General features: G+C 40.6%; 1 protein-coding gene across 1 annotated transcript in view; it reads left to right on the top strand.

The window, feature by feature from the left end:
- The first annotated feature begins 968 nt into the window (after nucleotides 1–968).
- MDGA2 (MAM domain containing glycosylphosphatidylinositol anchor 2) overlaps nucleotides 969–20472 on the top strand; it is an 854319-nt gene continuing 834815 nt past the window's right edge. The window contains exon 1 of the mRNA XM_010375832.2: nucleotides 969–1406. Coding sequence (XP_010374134.1) covers nucleotides 1127–1406 — 280 coding nt within the window. The 5' untranslated portion in view covers nucleotides 969–1126. The remainder of the gene's footprint in view (nucleotides 1407–20472) is intronic.

Below are 20472 nucleotides of genomic sequence, written 5' to 3'. Positions count from 1 at the left end.
TCCGCGCACACCCAGGGATCCCGGCCGGCGTCGAGCCCCGGGCGCCCAGCAGCCCAGCCAGGGCACCTCTGCCGCAGCAGCGGCCCGAGCGGACGCCACGCAGCCGGGTGCCCTCCGCAGGCGGCCGCTCCCGCGTTCACCTCTGGATGCCACCACTACGTTAGCTCAAGCGGGGAACCCCTTCTGCGGCTCCCTCCTCTAAACTCCCGCCTGTCCCGACCGCCCCCACCCCCTCCACCTGGCGGGGGTGGCGCGGAAGCGAAGAGGACGCGCGCAGTGCCGGTGGGCACGCGTAGACGTGTGTGCGGATCGGGTATTTGCTTGGCATTCTCCCTCTCTTGCAAGTGGCGGTGCTGGACTCTGCTTTCGGCTCCGGGAATTGGTGCGGCCGGCCAGAGCACCTCTACCCTGGCGGGGCGCTAAAGGCTATTTTGGAGACCGGTGGCGGTGGCGGCGGCAGCTGTGGCTGGTGTGCCCAAGCGAGCTCCAGACGCACACTCCGCTCCCTGTTGGACCCTTTCCTCCTCCTCCTTCCCTCTCCTCCCTTCCCTCTTCCCCACCCCCGTTCCCCTAGCCCCACTCCTCCTCTTCCTCCTCCTCCTCTTCCTCCTCTCCCTGTTAGGCGATGAGAGTCTGTATCGTGTAACAGGATTGGCGTTGCAATGGCAACTGATGGAATGGGGGAAGGCAAGACAGCAGGGCTGGGGGCTTCGGACTGCGGGCGGGCGGGCCGCTGTCGCCGCTTGACGCCCCTCCGGGGACCTTCGCGAGTTACTTTGTAAAGGCGAACCCAGGCAAGAGAGCCCTGCTCGGTGTCCCGGGTCAGAGGCCACTTCCTGCTCCTCGGCTGTCCAAGCCAGGCTCCCACCGCGCGGCACCCCCGGCCCCCTGCCCGCGCCCGCCGCCAGCCCAGCGCGCCGCCGCCGCCGCCGCCGCTGCGGAGACTCGAGCCCGCTTCCCTGAAGAACACTTCGCCTCGCAGCTCCCCTTCCCATCACCTCCTCCTGCTCCTCCCCGGCGTCTGCGATTTTCCCAGGCACCCGGTGTGAGTGCGGCGTGCGTGTGAGTGTGTGTCAGGGTATTGTGTTGTGGGAGAGTGTGTGAGTGTGTGTGAGTGTGTGTGTGCATGAGTGTGTGGAGTGCGGGGCTCCTGCGCTCCGCTCGCGGCCGCCGCCGGGGAAGGACAGACGGACGGCGCTTCCTCCTTCGGCGAGCGGTTCCCGGGCACCTCGGCTCGGCCCGGGCGCGAGTGGAGCGCGCCTGGCTGGCCGCCGGCCTTCGGAAGGTCCCGCTGCGTCCCCCCTGGGCTGGATATGTTCATGTTCACGTGAAGATGGATTTACTGTACGGTCTCGTGTGGCTGCTGACAGTCCTCCTGGAGGGGATCTCCGGCCAAGGAGTGTACGGTGAGTGGAATCGCGACGCTATCGTGACCTTGTGATTCTTAGGCAAGATAGGCTGGTGAGCGAAAATGCACGACTCGCGCCGTTCTGGGGCCCCTTCCGGCGTGGCATTTGATTTACACTTCATCACGTTATTGGGAGCGATAAGGCGGCAGCGAGCGCGCTGCGGATTGGGCTGTGAGCCGCTCCCCCGGCGCCTGGGCTCCGGCTCGGAGTTGGGTCTAGCCGGCAGCAACGCACTCGTGCGAACGAGTGGCTTTGCACTTGATTTATCCCCGCGGGGAATCCGAGCTCCAGCAGTCTTTGATTTAATAATGGTTTGGCTCCTTGCATGCCACGGTGTCGGTGCCGCGGTTTTCCCCCACCCCTTCAGGGAAGCTTCCAGTGTGACCCCGTGAGTCTCCCCACCCCTCTCCGCCCCACGCCGCCTCCTCCTCTCCACCTTTTCCTTTTTCTGTGAATGCCTACATGCCTTGATTTTCCGGCTCAGGAAGTGGGGTGACAGTTGAGTTGCGTTCTGCACCAGCCGTTGCCATGAGCACTGACTTGGGGAGGGGAAAATAGCAGACAAGATTCTCGGTGCCAGACACAATTAAGGGACATGTTTGTGTGAATGGATGAGCAAATGCATGAATGAACGGACTGCTAAGTCCGCGCGTCTGGGTTCCAGGGCAGGACACCAGCTCGCTGCAGCGGGAACACAATCTCATCTCCCTTCTGGAAAACCCAGATTTAGGTTTAGGAACTAGAGAAGGGCAAGTTTGTTAATTAGGAGGTTTTGAAGTCCTCAAAAGCAAATTCAGGTTCTTTTGCCTGTCAGCAGTTGGCACCCTTAGCTTTCGGTATTGAAACACACACACACACACACACACACACACACACACACACACACACACACACATTCAGGTCATGTTTAATAGCGGACTAAAATGTAAATCTTTTTTTGGGACAAGCAGGTGGTGCCCAAAAAATAACTTCCGTGTTTTTGAGGTCTGGTGGGAGGTTAGAGGTGCACCCGTTGAGGGGACATCAAGCCAAGACCCGCCCACAGCCAATCCCACCCCTCGCCCCTGAGTTAGTGTCCGCAGAATGTGTGCTGAAAATCCAGGCCACTTGCCCTTGGTTTCACTCAGGTGTTTGGACTCTGGTGCTGCAGGACTAAGTCAATGGCTGACCCAGAGCAAAAAGGAATGAATATTTGTGGAAGTGTCAGAGCTTTCCCTGCAGACCCTAGAACTGACTGCAAAGTGGACACAGGTGCCAGTGAATCCTGAGTCCTCAAACTCTCCGGGAACGGAGTGCACAGTGGGTGGGTGTTTGGGGATGAATGCCACAAACCCAGCCTTTACTCTGTCCACTGTGTTCTGTCCAGGGCTGAACAGTGCTGAGGTGAGCTCTGGTACCCACTGCACTCCATCTGCTCCTCCCCTTTCCTGTGTTTCTAGCTCCCTTCTTGGCTTCCAAGAAACCACTTTTTCCCACCTCTAAGGATCGGAATGTCCCCTCTCCCACCCCCTCCTTCCCAAATGAAAGACAACTGTCTGGTGGTGGTGATGGCTGTGGTAATGAGGGGGGAAGTGTGTATGAGAGAGATGCTGAGTCTCCTGGCAAACCTCAAGGTTTCACTGAGAACAGGAGGTGGGGCCTGAAAAGGGTAGGAATTAACTTAGTGCTTTTGTGACTATCCTGGACCCCGGTGCCCTCTGAACGGCTGAGAAAAATGGGGATTCTAGCGATGTGGGAATGCTGGAGATAAAGCCTTCTCAATGGGCTGTTCCTTAGGATGGGAGAGTCTGAATTCTTCTCATCCCATGCCCAACTCTGTATTATTCCTCTCTCATTGATTCAGATCATCTTAGCTAAAAGAAATTTTTTGTTCTGGTGTGTTTTTCAAATTTGTGTATATGCATGTGTGAAGGTATGTGTGTGTGACGGGGTGATGAGAAGTGAGAAAGGCTGGGGGCATGGGGAGACAGTGGGACATTGCTGAAACTATCTAGATCAGAAGGGCATGGTTCCATTTTCCTGTCACTTTTTGTCATTCAGATTATTTGTCCTGGCAAGTCTCAGATTGGGTAGTGGAAAAGGGTAAGATCTGGTAGTGAAGACAAATAGGAAACAATTGCATTATAATAATCCTGTGTTTATGTCTGTTAACAGTAAACAAGGAGGCAGTTCCACTACTGAGCTGATGATTGTGATGAAGGTGGGGGTCTTTTTCATTTAGTTTTTTTTTATATTGATGTGGTTATTAGTCATATAGCTAGGAATAGAATTGCTTTTGTGTGAAAAATATTAATCAGTATTCCTGGCCATTATAAATGTCACGACTATGAGATGGGTTAAAAATTATATATTGCTTTTCAGATATGTGTTACCTGTCACAGAAGTTAGGTTCTCAAAGAAGATTAGGCCCCTAATCTTCAGCATTAGCATCGCCCTGGAACTTGTTTTAAGTGCACATTTTTGGGCCTCTCTGAGACTTTCTAAATTAGAAACTCAGAGTGTAGGGCCCAGTGTTTTGTGTTCATCACCTCAAGTGATGATTACAGTGGACACTGAAGTTGAGAAACACTGACATAGACTTACAGTTTCATTGCTTTGATTTTGTAAATAATGAACTTTCTTAACCTAAAGTAGTTTTATTTTTATTTGTGGAAGCATTTATAAGGAAGAGAACATTTTAAAAATTTATCTAAGAAAGGAATCAATTGTAAAGGACATAGACATAAGATTTAGTGTAAGGTTAAAAAGTGTGTTTTGAACATTTTATATTAATAACTTTGAGAATGATTAATTTAAAAGGTAGGGTTATTATAAACAGAAACTTCAAAAGCCTAGATAGGAACTTTGCTAGCATAAAAATCTGTTTTCCTTTATTTGCCTGTATTTGCTACATGTAAAGCCACACACAAACTAATATTTCTCAATAGTGTTTTCTAGTAGCGTGGTTCAAGTGGAAACACAAATGATTTTCTAGGTTACTCAGGCAAAATCACTTCATTGTAGCCTAAAATTGTTTACATGATTTAGAACTGTGTTATTATAAACTTTCTTCCCTGGAATAGCTAGGGTATCCCTTTTCTTCTCTACTTCCTCACTGAAGAACTCTGAGCATGAAATTCAAATTCTGTTTTTTAGTGAATTGAGAATATTTGTTGTAACGCATGGATTATTTTCTCTCAAGTATTTTAATCTTCTTCCTGTTATGCCCAATCTGTTTGACAACCATGTGCAATACTTAAGTATAAAAGTTTCTGCTATAGACCTAGGAACTTACTGTCATGATTGGACTGTTGCTTAGCAAACTAACTGCACAATAGCTAAGATTCATATATGGTGTCAGAGTTGGATGAGGGAGATTATCTATTAACTGCCTACCTTCCACCAACAATTCTGTCCTATAATTTTTTTTGTAAGTGGGATTTGTACTTTATATTTCTTACATTTTTGATATCAGATATAACATCACAGTAATATGAATTATTTGAAAATATTTCTGAAGGAAAGATTGCAAGAAAACCTCTTCATAATAGAATAGCACAAAAAAAAATCATATGAACTAACCATGGCAATTTTAATGGATAATACCCACTTGACATATATATTTGGCAATATAAATCTGTGCATATAAAAAATTTTACTTTGTTAAGCTATAGGTTTTTGCTTAGTGGATTTTAAAAAGCTATTTCTATTAAAATAATTCTCCCAATTACTCTTGGAATGTTAAAGTTTTGTTTCAATTTTCCTTTTAGCTTAATTAAACACCACTGGATAACAAAAAGTCATTAAATGAACTGGTATCTGGTTTTCACATTATTAATTTTGCTGCACTCACATTTCATTAGATTTAAGATAACTGATTGACATGGCCTTAAGAATTGGAATGTAAAACCTAGCTATCTGTATGCTTATTGAAATACCTAAAGCTAAGTGATCCAACACATTTTCTTAGTTTTGAAAGTTTTCTTTGTAAGTCATTCTATGGTAGTAAGTCATTTGGGTTAACTGTGTTTTTTAGAGATCCTATTGATAATGACATCATATCAAAATTTGTTATTCCTGTAAACTTATCAGCTGACTTGCTAAAGAAAGAAAAAATTATTCTGTTGAATTCTGTAGTTTTGCTTCTGGTCATCATGCCTTTAATTTCTAAGGAAGTTATTAAACATTATGAATGCATTAGCACAGACAAATCCCCACTACAAACAAAAAACAAAATACAATTCCAAGTCTGAATAGTTTTATGGGGAACTAAATCAAAAGATGATTTGGAGTCCTGAAATGGTTAATTCACTGTCCAAAAGTAGCTTTCAGAATGCATTAAAAGTAATAAATAGAGTAAGCTTAAGAAACATGTGAGTATGACAAATTAGCAAGCTATATTAACTCAATTCAGGTAATATCAGTAAATCTCATCCAATTTAGGAATGACACCCCAGGCAGTAGCTGGAGAGAAATGGCTTGGTGGAGTTAAGAACAAGGGCATAAGTGATACAAGGCGGCTCTGGAAGATACTTCAGACGGTAGTTTAGTAGGTTGAATTTGGATGGATAGGAAGGAATAAGAATGACATGGACGATCGGTTGGCCATTACATTCAGTCTCAGGATGTTGCCATTCTTATAGCAAAGTATGTTATCTCAACGTATGTTGATTATGATTTTTGTTCAGATTGGGTTTGGAGAGGCCCTGTGATGAGATACTGCCTTTGACTAAACCATATTTAGGGTATTAGTCTGTAGGAAAAGAGGAAGAGATTATTTTAATAAATGCTGTTTAAAAATCAATGTGAAGCTCTATTATATAGCATCAGCTCCAACCTGTTTTTCCTCTTCTCACTCCATTGTCCCTACACACTCATGCACATTCTTATATTGTCACCACCTTGGCCACGATCACGAAAGAAAAGTGACTGGACTGTTCATTGTATCTTGGGATCATTTTTGCCCATTCAGAAATTGTCCTTGTTGGTCATATTACTGAGATTTCACATGCAAAATGGGCAGATTATTTTATATAGTGTTACTTGCTCTTGTCCTATATTTCCCTGGGAAAGCCCCTAAGTGGACTAATAAGTATTTTAGATTGAGCAGGTTGAGCCTAACATATTTTACAATGAATAAGTCAGTTAGGGTGCCAGAGTTTAGACAATTAAGAGTCAGAGATAAAAGTTTAGAGATGAAATAATTCTGGTGAATAGATGTCACAAGAGAAATTCTAGGAAGGCATTTTTCAAGATCTTGATTTCTTTGCTTAATTTTATTATCTTTGGTTATGCTTCTTTATACTTATATTTTACCAATATTTTTATTTTTGTTTTATAGTTGTAAAATACCTTAAACCCTGCTGGAGAAGAAGGTTACAAATAAACTTTTCTGAAAGGAAGTGCTCTGTATTTTTATAAAACTTACTATTTTAATGTAACTGTAGTAGGGCTCATGGGGATGGGATTATAGCATAAGCCTGTGAGTTCAGTTATCTTTTATTAAGACATTGTTAGGAACCATGGTTTGGAGTTGTGTTCCAGGTATAGAGGTGATTCATCACTCATATTCTCTGACTTGGTCCCCATGCTTTGAGAAGAGTCTTGCAAAGGTTGGGCTCAAGGTTTGTAATCTACAAAGGCAACAGCAAACAGCCAGATACACGGTCCTACTCTGGGAACTGAGCTCGAGAGCTTGTGCTCTTTGGTAGCTCAGATTACCTTAGGGAATGTGCTGTCATCTCAGTTAAATAAGAGAAACTCTTCCTTAGGCTCCCTTTTGGCTGTTTTGGAAGGATATGCAAAGTTTATTGCATACATTTAAAGTATGAATAGAGTGAACATTTTTAGCTTCTTTGTAATTGACAGTAACTTAATGGTCCCACAAAATAACTTTTGTTTCTTTGCTTCAGTGACTGTGAGTGTAAACACTATATTACTTAGAGCAAACAATAAAATATTGCATTCATAGAAAACTATATCCTATCTTTATTTTCAAATCCAATTAGTAGTCTTTTGGCCCTGTAAAATCATAAAGCTGGAAGTGAGAAGAGACTTTAAGATATCATTAAATCATCTCACTAATTCAAGACACAGTGATTTTACCATTATATCAGGCAGATGGAGGTCCTACATTGTTTGTGAAACTTATTTTCTCCAGGGTTCAGACGTATTCATTAGATGGATTTGTTTTTCACAAACTACTAAAATATCTTATTAAAATAATCTCTTATTAAAATAATGGGGCATGTACTTTGTTATTTCCATTGTATATCAGTGCAATTCCATTTTCTTTTCTAACTATACCACCTTGCACTGATCCCATTTCAGCTTTTCTGTATCAGTTTCTTGCTACTTTTCCAAGACACTGTGCCATTTCTAATCTTATATTTTTAAACACTATTTCTTTTCCTGTTGATTTCATTGATTGACTTGAGTAAGATCTACGCTTTCTGTTTCAACATCCAAATCATATATTCCCTGGGAATTACAGAATAGGATTTCAACTATTATAAACACATTTTTGGCTATTACACATTTACCACAAAGTTATTTAAATACATACTATGGTATGATGAAAGGCATTAGAAATTATGATGTAACTTACTCTTTCTGTCTCTACAACTTTGCATAAACAGGAACCTCAGTTTCTTGCTGTTCCTGCTCAACTCTATATTAAGGACTGTTGTGTGGCTGATATTTGGGGTCATGTATATGACATATTACAGTATCTTCAAGCAGTATATTTTTTGTCTTGTTTTGTTGCAATGTGAATGGTGGAAATAAAAATGATCAAGTGATCCTGTAGAAGGGGAAACATGTCTTCCTGAAAGAGGAAGGGTTTATTCACAGCTAGGCGTCTCAAAGTCTTAATGGACAGCACAGAAGGCAGCTGAGATCTGAAGGAGGTGAGTAGGAAGTAAAGGCTTTTAGAAAAATGTATCTACCCTTTAAATAATGGCAAAACAGCAAAAGCATATATTTTTATTTGAAGCCACTAGAACTTTGTTGTAGTGCATCAGAGTGAAAAGAAAAATGTCTGCTGTCTGCCTGAAGAAAGACCATCTTGAGGGAGATTTTTCTGGTGTCCTGAAAGGAAAGGATGAGGGGATAAAGGGCTCTTAATAGGGCCTGTGGTCACTCTGAACCAGATTATTCTTCTCGCTGATGAATTGTGGGATTTGGGAGCACAAGGAAAGGTTGGGTACAGATTGAGCATTGGAGCATTCCGTCTTTTACTCAAAATACTAGAGGAAGATGTGCTACTTTTCAGAAGTGGTGACCAGTGAGAATTCCCCACACAAATTCTAGACTGACTTAAGTTCAGTTCTCATAAATTCAGTCAACTAATTAATTTGTAACTGCTGTGGATGATGCATGTAGCTATGTAGTAAGGTCTGTAAAATCAAAGACGTTATGCATTAATCCAGGAGATAAAAACAAATAGAAAAACAAATAAAATAAGGCTATGAGAAATACACGAATGTGTGTACCTAGACCAGAGAGAGGAATTACATTTCCTATTGTGGTTGGAGAAAACTTGGAAAAGCTTGTAACACGTAAGACTTGAAAGTGGGTTGGCATAATACAGATAAAGAAGGAAGAAGGGGCATTGCTATAGCATGGATTCTAGGTGGAGGAATAGTGGTGCAGAAAGAAAAGTAGTCCTGGAATGGGTATGTAATAAAGCCTCAGCAATTTCTTTAAAGTTTACCCCAACTAGAAAGATGTATCTGTCCTTTAACCTATGTAATCATACAATTCTATTGTATGATACTCTGGAACTTGCTCAGATATATATGTCCATCAAGATTCTGAAGTGGTGTGTGTTAAATGTGCGAAGCTAACTGACCATTTCTTCAGAAGATAGGACAGTTATCTTCAAAGTTCCTGTGGGGGCAACTCCTCTTGGAGGTAGACTCAAAGACTTTTTAAAGTCTTTTTAGAGTGCTAAAAAGAAGTGCTGTTTAGCAGCAGCAGACTATGGGTCCAGAATGACTTAAAAAATCATTTTGTTCTTTACGAATGCACAGCCACTGAGATGAAGGCATTGCCCTTGTGAAAAGAGAGGTATGTGCTTTCATTATTGTTTTTTATTACTGTGCCAGGCAGCGTGATGTACTTGAAAACTGTTGGGTAACTTGGGCTTTCTTCTTGTTCAGCTGCTGCTTTACTGTGTTACCTCAGGCAAAATTCTTAATCTCTATCCCTCAGTTTCCACATCTAATAAACTCTTAGGAGAGTGTGCTGATGAATAGCAGAAATGTAGATATTAGCAAGAATAAGAAAGTACGGCTGCATTTTTTTTTTTTTTTTTTGAGATGGAGTCTTGCTCTGTTGCCCAGGCTGAAGTGCAGTGGTACGATCTTGGCTCACTGCAAGCTCCACCTCCTGAATTCATGCCATTCTTCTGCCTCAGCCTCCCGAGTTCCTGGGACTACAGGTGCCCACCACCATGCCCAGCTAATTTGTTTTGTTTTGTTTTTTTGTATTTTTTCAGTAGAGATGGGGTTTCACCCTGTTAGCCAGGATGGTCTCGATCTCCTGACCTCGTGATCCTCCCGCCTTGGCCTTCCAAAGTGCTGGGATTACAGGCGTGAGCCACCGCGCCCGGCCTGCATTTTTATATCTGGAGTAGAAGCGGGAAGGGAGCACGTAGAGTTTCCCTTCTGTTCTTAAAAATCTGCACTTAGATGCTCTAGCAATTGAACCTCATAATAGGACTGTCATTTAGTTTTTAGAGCAGAATAAGAAGCTAGGAGGTAACAGAGACCAAGTAATTTGTTTCTGGAAAAATATATTCTGGTTGTGTCAGTCTAGTGGAAAATGACCGAAATTGAGTATTTTTAAACACTGTATTATAAATATGTGCATGAAAATGTGATTTGATATTGTATTTCGATGCATGTGTAGCTTATATTGTTCCTTATGCTGGTCTCCCTTTCTCAATCCACATAACCCAGGAGTTTCTCCTTCTTCTCCTTAATGGTGGTGGTTAGCAAGGAGCTGGCATCCCCCATTCATTTAAGGGCTCCAGAGAACATTAGTGCATCCTAAACCTTATGGTCATGGGTAAATTCATGCTTACATAAATCTATAAGTGTGTTCAAATATGTGTATCTATCTTGTTTTTGAATCAAGGAGCAAGAATATTCTTAATATTCTTCATTTTAAGACTAATTGAAAAATATGAGTATATAAAAGTCAGCCATCCAATTGGAAAAAAGTAACCTAGGGATATATTTTTAAGAATACTTATAATTGGTAGTTAATACATTAAAAACAGAAAATGAGGATAAACCATTAAATGGGGTCATCACACAATTACTGTGTAACATCTTCTAGGTTTGATCCAGAAGTAACCAGAATTGGCGTTTACCACCCAGTCACCTAATCATTTAAAACATCTTTAAATTAGAATTAACTGAAAAGGCTGAGTGGGACTTTACTCACCATTAAACTGTAACAGCCACATACCTAAGAAAGCATTTTATACATGATGCATTTTCGTTTTCTTTGGCAAACACTTTCTATTTTTGGAAGGTGGAAGGTAGTTCACTTCCTTATTCTCTATTCATATAATTAACTAGATGGCTGTAATTGCTTAATTCAATTATTCTTTTTCATGTCTGAGTATTAACTCAATATTAGTCGAATATATTGGTCAAGTATCTCTTTAACCAATTAGAAGGCAGTCTTTACTCAGGACTGTGAAAGACAACAAAAATTGTTAGTTGAGAAGATTTTTCCCATTATGTGAAATGAGCTGTATTGACTTTGCTAAACAAATCACCTTAAGCAAAGACACACAGTACTCTGTAATATGGACAGATATAACTCCCAAGTAATTTCACAGTTATCCGTCTAACTTGGTATCTTAGAATGAGTGAAATTATTATCAAGAGTTGGCATAGTTAATGTTTTTATTTCAGTTCTGAACTTGTTCCTTGTTTTTCATGGGTTACTCTACACCGTTGTTGTGATTCTGTCTCATCCTTTGAGTAACTTACATTTTTCATTTGGTTCATGTTTCACACTGGTTTGTACCACCTGTGCAACAGAGATGCTATATTCATTTTAGAGTTTTAGGTCTTAGTCCCAATCAATCAAAGCTCAACCTTTGACTAATTTTTTTCCTCCTTTGTTATGCAGATTCATCTAAATATACTTGTCTAAGGAAGTGCAACCCTTTTCCATTATGACCATTCCCTACAATATTATAAACTACATAATGACATCATTACTGTGAAAATCGGGGTTTAGAAACTTCCCAGTCTTTCCCCAAGACAAGAATAACTCCCAGTGCACTGCAGCCTGAAATAATCTGTCTTGTTTCTCAGAGACTGCTTATTCTCTGATTATTTCCTGTGCCTCACTATCAAACATCCCTCCAATTGCAGCAGCTGGGGTGAAAAGTGGCCTCCTTCTTGCTTCCTGTGATTTTGCAGCTGAACTCTATGATCATTATGTCTTTTTGATTAATATTTCAAAAAGTATTTAAGTTTTTTATTTTCTGTCGTCATTGATACTAATTTGTTAATGCCTTACCTCTTTAAGCTTACTTATGCAAAGAAGTACTTTGACAACCCTTATGTTTAACCACCTCTCCTCTTCCAGAGAGAGCTAAAGAAGATACACACACACACATAGGCACATGTGCATATGCATACACACACATGCATAATACAAATATATATTTGTATATAGAGTATTGGCATGTATGCTATAAAAATAAATACTACATGTTCAAGTAGAAATCTATTAACTATGTTAAGAGTATATAAGTGTGTGTGTGTGTATTCAACAATGCTTGGAATAGTAGCTACATTTTATTTAGGCTAATCCCAAGAAACTGGGTATTTTTCCCACTTCTCTTGCAAAGCTAACTCTAACTCAGTATTGGCAGCAGAGTATGCAGTCTCTCACCTAATACTTAGTTTGTATTTAAATATTTGTGATACATTCATGTTTCTATTGTTCATGGGTTTACAAAATTACCTTTAGAAACTGCGATTACTGGCCGAGCGCGGTGGCTCACGCCTGTAATCCCAGCACTTTGAGAGGCCGAGGCAGGCAGAGTGGCTGAAGTTAGGAGCTTGAGACCAGCCTGCCCAATATGGCGAAACCCCATCTCTACTAAAAATACAAAAAATTAGCTGGGCGTGGTGGTGCGTGCCTGCAATCCCAGCTACTCAGGAGTCTGAGGCTGGAGAATTGCTTGAACCCGAGAGGCGGAGGTTGCGCCACTGTACTCCATCCTGGGCGACAAGAGCGAAACCCTGTCTCAAAAAAAAAAAAAAAAAAAAAAAAAAGAAAAAAAGAAACTCCAATTACTTCTCTTTATTGCAGTTGACAAAAGAGAAGTATTTCTTAGCTGCCTAACAGAAATGCGTGTGCAGTTTATTTCACCTGCATTACAATAATGTATATATTTGAAGCTTAGCATCACTTGCATATTCAGAAGACCATCCCTGCCATTCTACTAGTCAGGTCTTTAAGTTGTATTTTCTTTATAAGTGAGCTTTTAGTGCACCAGCATGTCTATATTCATGTCTGGATTCTAAAATACATGCACAAACAAAATTTAAGCAACTTGGATTATCTTTCATCTTTTTTCACCTATAATTGAAAAATAATTAAAGATGAGATATAGTATTTTTTCATAAAATAATTGCCATTTATCAAGTGCCTACTGTATGCCACACCTTGTATTAGAAGTTTTATAGACATTATGCCATATTCTAATCTTTGTATGTGATAGATACAAAATCTGAAATTCATGAAGTTTAAATAACCACCATATAGTTACTGGTGGCTGAATTTGGAATCAAATATGAAATGTATGTAAAAATAAATACTTGTATACATATTTATTTATGTTATTAAAATTATATTCAGATGGGTGTGCTTATACTTTAATGAAATCATCAAAGTTAGGTAGCTCACGATGGGCTATGCATGAAAATTATCTCAAGCAGTATATACTTGAAATGCAGCTTGGGTAATACATTTTAGCTTGTCACATGAGAAGTATATATAGGTAGCTAATGTCAGCACTTTATACCATACAGTTTTATTTCTTAGAAAAGAAAGATGTGATTTATAATTCTTTTTCCTTTTCAGTATTGAAATGCCCATACTGAGGACTCTCTCTCATGTAATTTATTTTTGGAATGATATGATATTTTAAGCTTATTCATAATTGGTAACCTCTAAAAATGAAGAAATGGTTCTACTACATATTCTGCAGAAGTAGTTATATTCCTCCATGTACAATAGTAGGTATGTGCTTATAAAAAATAACTGCTGTCAGGTGTACTACTTTATTTCTCCCTAGGCTGATGAACAATCACTGGCCTTGGAAAGACTGATAGTTAAATGTCATATTTGGCCTAATTTTGTTGAGCTGCCTCCGGGTATTGCTTGGGCATTTTTCGCACAGAGTTAATTGAGGAGACTCTATCAGTGGATTTCTTTTCTTGAAAATCTTGTGTGTTCAAGAGGACAGTTGATTGCGAGCTCTGCCCTTCTCTTAGCTGACAGTGAGTTCCTCAAACCTCAAAGCTTACAAATTAGTGCAGTTTAGTGATTTGTTTTAGGCTTTTAGCTACAGTATTTGCCACTATAAAAGTCATTTTTCCTATGCTTTTTGAATGCTGTTATTGTGTCCTGTAGTATAACCCTGTATCATTGTGGCTATTGTGTGATTGATACAGGAACTGCTTCAATAGGAAACCATTTCAAGAGAGAACAGGAAAGGTATTATATTCAGCTGTAGTGCCATGCATTTCTAAGCAGCTGATGTTTTCTTTAACTGATAAACATCCCCCCTCAAATTTTCAGAGGCAATTGAGTCTTTAGAACTTTAACTCTTAATTCAGTCTGGCTGCAAGAGCGCTGCCCTGAAATTCATTATACATTCACATTTTACAGTTGGGAATTCATTAATTCTGTAGCATAACTGTTGTTATTGTATTTCAAAGCCAGATCTCTTCTTTAAAAAAAAAAAAAAAAAAAAAAAAAAAGCATGGAGAAGCACTGATTTTGTGAATTCCTTCTTTAAACAATGACTTCCTAATATCTGACCAAATACTTGAAACTAATGGGATATGACTTTTTGCACACTGGAAATAGTGCTAATGTTAAATAGTGGAGCCATCATGCATTTTGTAACCAAAAATTTCAAATTAAACTGGAAGCCTTTGTAAAGGGCAGAGTAAAAGATGAGTCAAATCCAAGTTCATAAGAGTTTAATAGATTTTGTGTTTTTACAATTTACACATTTAGTTCTATATTTGGGAGTACTCATAGAATATAGTACACCTTTTTAAAATCTTTCTCTGCTTCCAATTTTTGCATGTTGTGATATATTAGATGCATACTCTATTTTGAGTGAGAGTGGGTAGTGACTTCATAATTGAGGTACACACTTATACACCTAAGATTTAAGTACATCTGTATGTTGTGCTTTATCATTTAATTTCACCAACAATAATTAAATAATATCCATGAAAGGTGGAATAGAGTTTCTTAAATAAAGTAAAAGGTAAAATATCTTATGAACCTAAAAATGCCATTTAAATGTCTTTGGCTGTGATGAAAACTAATTTAGACTTTCTTAAGATAGTTCTAAGTTTGTTCTAAGAATATTTTTAGTGGCTTAACTATTGACTGCTTCTCATTCATTTTACATAGTTGTCACCCTCTCAACAATTATTATGACATTTCAGAGGTTTTCACAGTATTAATGAAAGACTCAGCATTTCTACGGATGGAAAGTTATTTATAAAGCAAATAATGAAAATAGTAAAGCAGAATTTCAACCTACTATTGTGCTCTGCTCTGGGGATTAGACTTGAAGTTGCATGGGTAGGAGCAAATGTGTTAGCCTGGTCATGATCTTAGCCTAGAGAAATAGGCCTAGAGAAATAGGAATAAATTTATTGACATAGCAGGGTGATAGGAGGCTTTCATGTCATGAGGATTAATAAAAAAGATCAAGGCAGAATGCAGTGTGTGCATGTCATAGATTGACTTCTCCAGGAAACCAACCCCAAGTGGAAGGTTTACACGAAGGTGGTTTATTAGAGAGTGATGTTGGGAAGAACACCTGTAAGGGAAGCAGGGGGCCTGGGTAGAGCAGAGGGAGAAGGTGAACTCTGATTCACTTGCAGCAGAATCCTAGGCTGAGTGCATGGGATGCTGTAGAGTTGGGATGGACCTTCAGAGATGTTCCAAATAGAAAAATAATTCTGTCTACTCCCTTTTCTGCCAGTTCTTGGACGTGGGTTGCCCCTGGGGCAGAACCACTATATTTGGGTTAGGCAGCTCCCTTTGGTGGAAGGGAAATTCTGGGAGGAACTCAGTTGTGAGCAACCACCAGTTAACACTCTCGGAAGTTGGGAGAGTGGATGTCTTCTTCATGCAGAAGGAGTTCTGGATGTTACATCCCATCTTAGACCACTTGAGTTGCTCAGTATCTGCTTGCTTATCCTGTTTGAGAACTGAACCCTCAGGAGCTGGCCTTTTGTCTTAAGGAAACTTACAAAAGAGGATGGTTAGTGGGACAAACGTCAGCCCCTACGTCTGGTCTCAGAACCATGTCTGATACTCATTCCCCCCTTTCTACTACTTCTTCTAGATACCCATTACCCTCAACTAGCAATTCTAAAGGACTAGATTGTGAACTTGGCGAAGTGACCTGAAGGACCTAAGATCCTGGTCCCCAAGATCTTCTCAGGTCACAGCTGATGCATTTATTGGTTTTCTACCAGAACTAGGTAGGGGAGCATCAACACATACTTACATGGGTCACTGGGGTGCCAGAGGTTGTCTCCCTGCTCATGTTACATAACAGCAGCCTTGCCTCCTCCAGACAATCAGGATTTATTATCCCTGCCTGAAAAGTGACTTTGTCCTTTGCCTGCTTGTCTTTTGCATAAGGAACCCAAATAAACAGGTGACAGCTGTCACAGGAGTTTGAGACTCTTGCTGTTGTCCCTAAGAAAAGTGTTCCTCCTCTGGGAACCAATACATGTTAGCCATAGAGGCCCTGTGATTCTGGCGATAGGAAGTACAGATACCCTACATATGTCGTGGGAGTGAAGATAACTGAGGACACTACACCGCCTCCTCTTGGCTCTTGGACCTATGTATTCTACCTACTGCTACATATAATAGTCATTATGTGACACAGCTACATATAATATTCATTAATTTAGGACTGTGTCATATCCAGCAAATGTGGGGTCCAAGTCTTTAAGAGCATCATCTCCAAGCTGCTGTATTAATGCTGCTCCTTCAAAAGAGTGTTCTATTAGATGATGTGGCAGAACCAGTAGATTCCATAGTCATTGCAGCACCTTCTTTTCTGTTCAGTGGATCCCTTTGTTTAGCACAATGTTAAGAGAGATCCCCTTTTGGGTATATCACATATTCTGAAACCTCTTATATTGATGTGTTTTATGGGGCACTGTAGGCACAAGGTAAGTGTCAGTTCCAATCAAGATGAATTTCTAATCTTTCATTTGTAAGTGGAGTCCACTATACTCAATTTCTACCAAATGCCTAGTTAGTTTCCTTGAGGAATGGGGTATATCAGAGTTCCTCCTGCTGGCAGGTTGGACTTTTAACTGCAACATTAGCTAGGTCAACGCTGATGAATGGAAGCTCTTGCTATTCAGTATATGGATAATGTCCATACTTTTCACTATGGCTTCTTCCTTTTTGTGTCTATTGATGCAACATTGGAGTAGCGATGGCAAGCTGGCTAATGTCAATAAATCAAGTTATTGTGTATTCTGGTTCCAATTACTATTGTTCTGTAACAACCCACTCCAACTTTGTGGTATAAAACACTCCCTTTATTATATTCATGGATTCTGTGGCCAAAGAATTTATACGAGGGATATTCAGAATGGCTTATCTTTGCCCCATAATTTTTGAGCCCCTACCTGGGAAGACTTGAAGATGGAGGAGGATGACTTGACATCTGGAGGCTGGAATCATCTGCTGGCATCTTCACTAACACATGTGATAGTTGAGACTATGGCTGATAGCTGGGACTTTGGCTGAATTGGAAGGTAGAACACTTACATGTTACCTCTCCATATGAACTCTTGCATAGTTTGGGTTTTCTTACAGCATGGTGTCAGGATTCTAAGAGTAAGTATCCTGAAAAGGTACAAAGGATTGCTTTGAATTTTGCCTTGGAAGTTACATGCATCAATTATGTGGCACTCTATTGTTTGAGGAAGAGACAAAGGTCCACTCAGGTTGAAAGAAAGGGATTATAGATCCCACCTCTTTACACCTCTTTATGGGAATAGTGTTAAGTTTACATTTAATGGAGGACTTGGAGAATTGGAGAAATTGTTGTGGCCTTTTTAAAAGAATACAGTCTGCCACATGCCTCTTTTGTGGTGGATGCTCTCTGGGGGACAATTACATGGTCTACAAAGATGTCTCTACTTTGTGCCCACTCCCATAGGAGGTACATTTGCATGCCTGTTTTTCTGAGTTATTGTTGCTGATTTTCTGTCACTTCTCTTTGCAGGCCTCCAGCCAACAATGAGCCAAGTTATTCACTGCTGCCAATAAGACTATGTTTATTTTTACTGCAGCCACTTCTCTTTCCATACAACGTGTATGGTCCCTGAAGCTCTACCCCATTGGGAATATTTTCTCTCATTGCACTCTTTGAAGGCACCCGTTAGTGGGGCTGCAGGGCAGGTGCAGTACCTTTTTGGTTTATACCACACGTGGAGCTAACTGATCTGTGAACCTGTCTTGATCTTGGTGGTTAGAAAGGACTGCCCATACAGTCATAGGGATGAGTTGAGGGAAATGAGGCAGTGCAACAGGAAAGATGGAGTGGGTTGCCATTTCTGCATGTAGCTTACTTGGGCTTTCTCTGTCTACTTGTGCTCAGTCCCAAATGTATCATTTTTATTTAATAATGGATTGCTACAGGACCTACTTGATCTTATGACTTGGCTGACAAAACCTAGTTATAATGGACATTTTTGGCACCATGGTCTCTTAATTGCCTATTTTCAGGCATTCTGCCTAAGTAAGTTCCCAGCAGTACACCATAAACTGTTTGTCGAGTGATTTGTAATTCTATGTTGCAAATGGCACAGGCTCGCTGAAAAACCTTCAGTGGCTAACATTGTGATTTTCCTACAGGGACTTCCTGTAGACTTTACATGTTGCTTGTCACACCAAAGATACTTCTAATATCATGGGGTGTTTGGGGTTATATGGTCTAAGCTTGAGGAATTAATTATTCAGTTGAATCTGTACCTCCTCCAAGGTCTTTAACTGCCCTAAGCCCCAGTCCCAGCCAGCATCCTTCTGTGGCCCTGGTAAATAGGTCAGAACAGTATTCCCGGCATGGACTGTGTTCTCTCTTAGATCTAAAGTGTTCTGTTATGGATTGTGCTACCTTCTTATTGATAGGGAAAGTGAGCTAATTTGTTCTTTTTTGGAAGGTTGCCCTTTATTTTGGAATGTGCATCAATTTGTCTTTTTTTTGAGTCATTGTCTTTCCATGACTCAGGCCATAGACTCCTACCACTCACCGAGGAGGTGTCTATTTTCCATCCTCTGAGCGCATGTCTTACCCAGACTTCCAAAGTACTTGCTACTTTTTGCTTATTTGGTTCTCTTACAGGATGTCATTGATATTATATAGGGGGCCAGGATAATGTTCTTTCTAATATCCAATAAATTCACATTCTTTCAGACTATATTTTGGCAGAGGACAGAGAAGTTATTTTAGTCTTGGGTCAGGATGGAAGGTGCATACTGTTGTTATGTCCATGTGAATGAGAACTGCTTCTGGTTCACTTTCTTGGTAGAGATGGATAACAGTGTTTTCGCTAGATAATTGCCAGGTACCATGACCTAAAGTTGCATTAATCTGCTGTAGCAAAGATACTGTAACTGGCCAAGCACTGGCAACTGGGGCTTCTACTTGGTTGAATTTGTGTAGTTTAATTCCAGCTTCCAGCATCTATCTGCTTGTTGTATCAACAAAAGTGGTAAATAAAATGAAGGGCACAATGAGGACTGTAAAATGTGCCTCCTTTAAATCTTTAAGAGTGGTCCTGATATCTTGTGTTGTTTTTAGAATGCAATACTGTCTTTATCCTAGCAACATTATCACACCATTTTCTGGAGTCCTCACCAGGGTGTTATTAAATCCTGTATCCTGGGAGGGTCCTCCCACATCAAAAATGCCTCTCTTTCCAGCATTATATTTCTTCCCATCTTAATCTAGCATCCTTAGAATCAATTCATCTACATACTCCTCTAGCTTCTGCCAGTACTTATTGGCTAAATCTACCTCTTTCAGAGCATAGTCTTTTTTTCTTCTTTTCTCCCTTGGTAATCTTAGCACCTTCATTGCTGGGTTAACTTGTAACTTAACCCTGGTGATGAGTTTGGCTGCCAGTAGGGGAATTGGGATATATTCTAAGGGGGAAATATACTGTCTTGATAGGTGGAGATCTCTTCATAACTGGCACTCTCAGTTATTCAACTTTATGTTCCATTCTCTGGTGACCTAGCATCTTCAGAATTGGTTCCAAAGTTGTTCTACTGATTCTACTGGAACATATTGGCTAGGTCCTGTGGCTCTTTTAGACTATTGTCCCTGTCCTCCTTTTGAAGGGTTAGCACTTCAGCCAGTTGTGACTTGCCCTTAGTTACTGGCCATTTGGCCAGCAGAGGAGGTAGTGGAAAATCCTGGGTGGGACTTATGTTCTTTTTCAGGGAAGAGTCATCTTCATTGTCTTCAAGCAAGGGGGGACGCAGGAAGCACTCGTCTCTTAACAGGGAGGAGACTTTTGTAGGCACGTAGTGTCCATGGGAACCTGATGATCAAGATTATTGACTGCATCAAACCAGATTTTGTTATCTCTAGGCCTTTTTGTATTCCCAATTTGCACCCTTACTTTCATGTAGCTAACTTTTCAGGTGAATTCAACCGTATCTAGAGCTTTGCTCTTATAGTTCTCTATCTGAAGCTAAGGAATTTTTACGCTATTTATAGAGGTGAAATTCTTTTTACTCCCTGGGA

The sequence above is a fragment of the Rhinopithecus roxellana genome, chromosome 5 (genome assembly GCF_007565055.1).
Source record: "Rhinopithecus roxellana isolate Shanxi Qingling chromosome 5, ASM756505v1, whole genome shotgun sequence".
NCBI lineage: Eukaryota > Metazoa > Chordata > Mammalia > Primates > Cercopithecidae > Rhinopithecus > Rhinopithecus roxellana.
Note: the sequence above shows the minus strand (reverse complement) of the source record. Positions and strands in the feature narration are given on the sequence as shown.